We start from the raw sequence: 7,444 nt of genomic DNA, 5'->3' as shown, positions 1-7,444 counted from the left end.
GACCCAATTGTGTGAAAAAGTTGATTGAGCACCACCCACCTCAACTTTTATCTCCATGCATCTTATTATGCACTCACCTTAACTTCATTAGCTCTGTGCATGCACCTAGATTGTTGGCGAGGTGCATGCACCTTCGTTTAAGGTTGGGTGTGTGCAGGATTTCGAGAGCAATAAAGGGTTAGTGTAGGTAATGAAGGGTGTAAGAAGGTTAAAACTAATGGAAAAGGTTAGGCGAGGTGATGAGCTGACTTGTTAAGGGACTCAGAGCTTCTTCGTTGGGATGTTGCAGTTTGTGTGAAAGTTTTGTGAGCTCGATTGAGTTTGTGTGAGAGTTTTTGTGAGCTTGATTCAACGATTTTCGAACTGAGCTCTCATCGTCGTGCGTCGCCATGTCCACCACCAAAATTCTCGTCGTCGGAGCCACCGGCTACATCGGCAAATTCATCGCCCTCTCTGCTGCCTCCTCCCATCACCCCACCTTCGTCCTCGTCCGCCCCCCCACCCTCTCCTCCAAACCCGACCTCATCTCCTCTTTCCAATCCTCCGGCATCACCATCCTCCAGGTCCTTTGTCCTTTTCCCTTTCCTGCCCTCCGTTCAATGCTTCTTAATTTGCATCGGATATATGTTGCTGCCAGTACAGTTATTTTGATTTTTTGGCTCTGGCGGAAGCGTTCCGGTGTAGCTGCACCAGGGATGCCTCACCTGCGAATGCCAAATCTCTGTTTATTTGGTGGTGTAGTTGCACTCGGGCTTTCTGAAATCCGCTGCTAGTAACATTCCGAGTAACTACAAAGTTGATGAGACAATCCTCCAAGTTTTCTTTTTCTACAGCTTCTCTGTCTTTGATTTGCGTGATCTGGGTGAGACGTGGGAGAAGAGACTGAGCAATGTAGGCGCATCGATCGACGTAGGCCCATTTTCTAGCGATGCGCTGATCCACCTAGATTTTCTTTGGCCTTCGATTTTCCACAGGGTTCTCTGGATGATCATGAGAGCCTTGTGGCTGCAATTAAGCAGGTGGATGTGGTGATTTCGGCTGTTGGAGGCGGTCAGATTCCGGATCAGACCAAGATTATTGCAGCCATAAAAGAGGTTGGGACTGTCAAGGTAATGGCGCTGCAGACTACTTCAGCTCAGAAACAAACCTGATTCCCATAAACGTCATCTAATTTCGTTGTCCTTCTCTAATTTCTCTCTTCCCGTCTTCTTGCTCGGTCGTTTAGCGCTTTTTCCCTTCGGAATTCGGCAACGATGTTGATCGCCTGCAAGCGTTGGAGCCGGCCAAGTCCATATTCAAGCTCAAATCACAAATTCGTCGTGCTGTGGAGGAGGCACAAATTCCACATACTTTCGTTGTTAGCAATGGTTTCGCAGGCTACTTTCTGGCAAACCTTATTCAGCCGGGCCACACCTCCCCACCGAAAGACAAAGCTTTGATCTATGGTAGTGGTGACGTGAAAAGTGAGTACATCTCCTCGTACCCTTTGTTTTATCCCTACGAATCTACCATACTAGTATTGTCCCAAGGCATTACGCAAATGATGTTTGCTCCAGCGAATCGATCTCAGCAAGGTGTAAAAAGTAGGCTTCTTTTATGAGCTAAAGGCTGCTAAAGCACACGGAAGGAGTTTGAAAAGTTGGGAGAAACCATGTTCAGTACCGAACGGTAGTCGCTTAGCTTGCGCATTCGAATTCTGGCTTTGTGGGTGTGCCCTCTTTTCAATGCTAGGTGTACCGTTGGCTAGTTTCTTGGCTAATTGTGAAGGTTCTTGAGTTGCGAACATCGCCTGCAAGCGAAATCGGACTTGCAGGCATCAAATGTGGCATTAAAGGCTTTGTGGGTCGGTTTTACATAGATTTTGTGAGCCGAAATCAGTTTCTCAATTTCCTCAAAGCCTGCTCGAGTTCACACGCGAATTCCGAACTTTGAAATCACTACCTAGTTGGTTCTTGAAATCATGCGATGGGAAAATAAATGCGAACATGCATTTTAGTTACCTGACACGGTAATGAGTTGGAGTGGACCAACAGTATTTTCTTAAAGCACCCAGTAAACAGTTTCAGCTGGTAGTCATCCTCCAGAATATCCCGAGTCTGTTTGATTCCTGACTGCTCTATCTTTGTTGAATCGTTCAATTCAGCTATCTGTGTCCGGGAGGAAGACATTGGCACGTACACTGTCAAGGCCGTGGATGATCCCAGAACTTTAAATAAGAGACTACACATCAGGCCACCTGCAAACATTCTCACACAGAACGAGCTGGTGCTGCTATGGGAGAAGAAGATTGGGAAAACGCTTGAAAAAGAAGTTGTGACAGAGGAACAAATAGTCAAGCAAATCCAAGGTAAGGAGATCTTTCATTCTGATAATTTAAAGCAGATGGAAGGTAAATAAGTCTTCCACTTAGATAACCTTAGAAGCTTGAAGTAGATAAAAGTAAGACAATTCCCAACTCTGATAAATTTTCAGGTTCGTTTCTGCATATTGGAAGGAAAAAAAAAATTAGAATTACTTATTTGGAGAGCATAAACACAGTTTCCTCTTCACCTTCATGTCCAAGCAGCATATGTTGATGTTTCACTTGATTCCTGCAGAAACCCCCTTTCCAGGCAACATTTTCCCAGCAATCCTTCATGACATCGTTATCAAAGGTGATCAGAGTAACTTTGACCTTGGCCCTGAGGACGTTGAGGCCACTGCACTTTACCCAGACGTCAAGTACACATCTGCAGACGAATATCTGGACCAATTTGTATAGGAGTTACTGTAACGCACTGACCATCTGCTGATCCCTAGCCTAAAGCCAACCCTCTTTGTACAGATTAGGACCAAGGGTGCCGATTATAAAGCCATTTGCTTAGATCAATGGTTTTTCCAATCTGAGCAAGGAAGTTTTGGGTTCCAATAAAATCGGGACAGCAGGTGGTGATTTGATTTAGCGCTAAGCAGTCTTATGGCTATTGTATGATGCTTACTCACGCTAAGCAGTCTTATGGATATTGTATGATGCTTACTCAGAAGGGATGGTGATAAATTTTGAGTTTTGGTACTTGATCGGGCTAAATATTCAAATGTAGCGGTCTTTTTACAGTAGCATCGTTGGACCTTCTCTTCCAAGGGGTTTATAATCAGCAACACCACATTTTGAATATAGCGGATTCTTAAAGATATCATACGGATGTCACATCCCAATCTAGTTACATGCACCATATTGTATGTAGAAATACACAATTGCTTCACTAATTTTCATGTGCATTTGAAGTAGGAAATCTCCACAACAAAATCGAAGGAGATTGTTGGAGCTTCTCAAGAGCCAACAAAAACCAGAAGTGTCATGACTCTTCTACATAGGTTGTGGGATGCATGGAAGTATGATACATAGTCATCAAACATTCGCATATTCTTGAGCTCGAGGCCACAATCAATAGAGGGACATATTTGGACTCTATCTTTAATAAGTTTCAATGTACTACTTTTAGCATGATATGAAATCCAACTTTTTTTATTTTTGCATATAAAAATCTATAACTTGAAAATTCACATTAATTAGTGTTTATTAAGATGGTGTTATATCAAGCATGCAAGATTTGCTTGATCTAACTAGCTTATCCTAAATTAATGTAATCGAATCCAACCTAACCTAACTAACCCAACCTTATCTAACTCGATCTAATCCAATCCAGTGTAAGCTAACATAACCTTAGCTAAGGTAACTTTATAGCGGACATAACTTGACCTAGGTGAAGGGCGAGGGGAGGCGTGAGGGGCAAGGCAGGAGGGGAACCTAGAGGAGAGAGGTGAAGTCAAGGGTGGAAGGGGAGAAGGGAGGTCAAGGGAGAAGAAGGGAAGGCGGTAAAGGGGGGGGTAGGTGAGAGGGATTTGAGCGGGGAGGCAAGGGGACGAGAGACAGGAGGAGGTGTAAGGGAGTTGACATGGGAGGGAGAGGGCGCAAGAGAGTGGCTGAGAGGGGAGGTGAGGGGAGGAGGGAAGAAGGAAATGGAGGTGTAGGGAATTCATAGGGAAAGGGAAGGGGGACGCATAGGGGAGAGCAATCGGAGTCAAGGCAAGAGGATCGTTGAGAAGAAGGCAAGGGAGGTGGCATGGAGGTGTAGGGGCGAGGGGTGAACCCAGAGCCCATTGGTTTACTATTCAATTGATGTGTCACATAATTGCCCTTACTAAAGGCTCTAGCTTGGGCCTTGGTTATCACATCCAAGGTCATCGAAGATACTTGGCCTTGCTCTACACTAAGCAAGTAGATGATGGCCTTCGGATTTGTAGTCGTTCTAGGGGTCCTTTGCATCAAACAGTCCTTGTAGAGATGACTTACTCCACAACTAAGGCACAACGGTACACCCGCGTTGGTGGTTCTTGCCTCTTGCATGGTTTGGTCGGCATTAGTGACTTGATTAAAATTGAAATTTTGTTTTATTTAACAAAACTCTTTATTACTTTCAGATCATGGACACAGAGTCAATTGCCAATACTCCATGCACAAACTTAATAGAGTAAAAGCATGGGAGTTGGTTGGCATCAGAAGGGTTTTCTTGCTAGCTGCACGGAAGTTGGCCAGAAGGAGATTTTCACCTGGCTAAGAAGGAAGGCGCGTGGTGGTTACTATAGCGGTTCCTTTCGACCCCTGGAAATGACCAAAAGAAAAGGTGTGAGCAACATGCACAAGGATTGCATATTGGATCGGGTCCTCCTCTAGAGAACTTGCTTCACCAAATAGGCCACACAAGATCAAGTTATGTTAGCCCTCAACAAGTAGTTAGAGTTGCAAATTCTACACTGTGCAGCTGGAATATGCAGTGATCAACAACATCTCCAAGGGGATGTGGAGAGTGTTTGACAAAAGAAAAGGCTTAGAGATCCCCTGGGCATGAATGACTCTCACTGTCATGATTATGAATATGTGGTTCAAGCCAGGGACAAGGGAGAGAAAGAGGAGGGGATGGGAACCAAGAGGCAAGAGAAGGATAAGGAGGATGAGTGGCATTCACAAAAGGCAAGAATCAAGAAGAATACAAGACACAATCCTTGGAAAAAGAGAGAGCTTCTATTCCTCAAACTTGTATCCAACAACTGAAGACTAAAGTCAAACCTTTTTTTTATACATGTTACCTTTTGAAGGGAGGGCCAACCCTATGCTCTCATTCTCTTCCTATATTTTCTACACTCTTGTTACTAGTATTTACAATCCTCTTGGGCTGCTCCAAGGTAGTTCCTAAAAAAATCATGACTGCATTGTGCATATTTACCTAGACGTCAAGTACACATCTGCAGACGAATATCTGGACCAATTTGTATAGGAGTTACTGTAAGAGGTTGCACACTGACCATCTGCTGATCCCTAGCCTAAAGCCACCTCTCTTTGTACAGATTAGGACCAGGAGTGCCGATTATAAAGCAATGGTTTTTCCATTCTGAGCAAGCAAGTTTTGGGTTCTAAAAAAACCGGGACAGCTAGTGCTACTCAGAAGGAAGGTGAAAAGTTTTGAGTTTTGGTACTTGATCGGGCTAAATATTCAAATGTAGCGGTCTTTCTACAGTAGCATCGTTGGACCTTCTCTTCCAAGGGGTTTATAACACCACATTTTGAATATAGTGGATTCTTAAATATATCATAAGGATGTCACATCCCAATCTAGTTACATGCACCATATTGTATGTAGAAATACTCAACTGCTTCACAAATTTTCATGTGCATTTGAAGTAGGAAATCTCCACAACAAAATCAAAGGAGATTGTTGCAGCTGCTCAAGAGCCAACCAAAACAAGAAGTGGCATGACTCTTCTACATAGGTTGTGGGATGCATGGAAGCATGATATTAAACATTCGCATATTCTTGAGCTTGAGGCCACAATCAATAGAGGGACATATTTGGAATAAGTTTCAATCTACAACTCTGAGCACGATATCAAATCCAACTTTTTTTATTTTTGCATATAAAAATGTATAACTTGAAAATTGACATTGATTAGTGTTTATTAAGATGGTGTTATATCAAGCATGCAAGATTTGCTTGATCTAACTAGCATATCCTAAATTAATGTAACTGAATCCAATCTAACGTAACGAACCCAACCTTATCTAACTCGATCTAATCCAATCCAATGTAAGCTAACATAACCTTTAGTGGGACTCCATTTGGGACTACTGGGGACAAACCTCATTTATGAATGATCCTCTTAGTGTGTCCCTTAGTTCAATCAATTACCAATTCTACCACTTTTATCAATGCTTGAGATTTACCTCAGTGGCTCTAGGTGGTTGGCGAATACTCAGTAGATTGTTGATTACATAATGATCAAAATGATGAAATTTAGCTCAAAGTTAAACTCTTGTAGTGATGACCAGCTAATTGAACATGCGTGAATTAGCCTTTACCCAGCATGTCTTGGGTTGCTAACTCAGTGTGTGCTAGTGTTAATAACTCAATGTGCATTGGGTTAAGGCTTGACTCCAATTTTGGATCATATTGTGTGCATTTAATGTGCTAGTTGGAAGATCTTGTCAAATGTCAGAGTATTAGTTTGTCGCATATGGTCAATGCTACTTCAATGTGCCTAAATTAATACAACATGTACTACATTATAACACTACGTATGTTGGGTTGTTAACCTAGCATGTCTTCTTTGGACTGGAATTTTTGGATATTTTTGAGCCTCCATCACTTATATATAGGGTTTGGAGTGCTAGGGAGGTACTTCTCTACCTATTCTCTACCTATTCCACCTACTTACAAACAAGAAACAACAAACAACACGCAAGTTTGAAGCAAAATAGAGTGTTTTCTCAAGAAGAGGACTGTTTTTCATATCCTAGACCTTGAAACACTCATTCAATCATCAGTTTTCATCTTTTCTCTAAGGATTGGATAGCATACAAGGTTTAGCAATGATCACCTCTACCTTTTCCTAGATTTGTGCAACTAGAAACCTTAAAAGGCATCTACAATCAACTCAAATTGACTATCTTTCTCTCTTCTCAATCACTATTTACATACATTTATACAAACTACTTTTAACCTAGCTATTAAGTGTTGGACAATGGGAGATAATGGGACAAGCACATGCAAGCAAAAGTATACCTCTAACTCCTTGGTAATGGCAACAAAAATGCATAGACTTGGTGGTGACTCACACGTCATGGGGATCTTATAAGTGTGTAGATGGAGCCTCCTACTCCAAGATACTCCTTATGGGATCTTATAAGTGTGCCGATGGAGCCTCCTACACCAATATATTCCTTATGGAAGGTATGCAAGCATGAATGATCCATAGGTGTCTCTCAAATGGCTCCCGGGGTTGTTGCAAGTGTGAATCCACATGAGAAGAATAGGAAGAAGGGAGCAGAGAAGGGACAGGAAGAGGGTGAGGGGATGGGAAGCAGAGGCAAGAAAAGAGGAAGGGGGATGAGTACGCATTCACAAAATGC

At 42.6% G+C, this 7,444-nt stretch overlaps 1 protein-coding gene across 1 annotated transcript; it reads left to right on the top strand.

Moving 5' to 3' along the window:
• The first annotated feature begins 241 nt into the window (after positions 1-241).
• LOC147882577 (phenylcoumaran benzylic ether reductase IRL1-like) lies at positions 242-5,892 on the top strand. Its single transcript, XM_087400339.1, has 7 exons — positions 242-300; positions 333-563; positions 975-1,109; positions 1,226-1,463; positions 2,144-2,347; positions 2,598-3,357; positions 5,788-5,892. Exons 2-6 carry the CDS (start codon positions 390-392, stop codon positions 2,759-2,761), a joined length of 915 nt encoding a protein of 304 aa, XP_087256465.1. The 5' UTR covers positions 242-300; positions 333-389; the 3' UTR covers positions 2,762-3,357; positions 5,788-5,892.
• The last annotated feature ends 1,552 nt before the right edge of the window (positions 5,893-7,444 follow it).

Source organism: Dipteris shenzhenensis, chromosome 29, assembly GCF_047967505.1.
Source record: "Dipteris shenzhenensis isolate YYH24624 ecotype China chromosome 29, Dip_SZ_1.0, whole genome shotgun sequence".
Taxonomy (NCBI): domain Eukaryota; kingdom Viridiplantae; phylum Streptophyta; class Polypodiopsida; order Gleicheniales; family Dipteridaceae; genus Dipteris; species Dipteris shenzhenensis.
This window is presented reverse-complemented; position numbering and strand designations above follow the sequence as displayed.

Bases quoted from the DNA above. Each gene is read 5' to 3' on its own strand.
- LOC147882577 (XM_087400339.1), top strand. From the start codon at position 390: ATGTCCACCACCAAAATTCTCGTCGTCGGAGCCACCGGCTACATCGGC. The intron at 1,110-1,225 runs GTAATGGCGCTG...TCGGTCGTTTAG, and splicing joins AAGAGGTTGGGACTGTCAAG to CGCTTTTTCCCTTCGGAATT. The intron at 2,348-2,597 runs GTAAGGAGATCT...TGATTCCTGCAG, and splicing joins AATAGTCAAGCAAATCCAAG to AAACCCCCTTTCCAGGCAAC.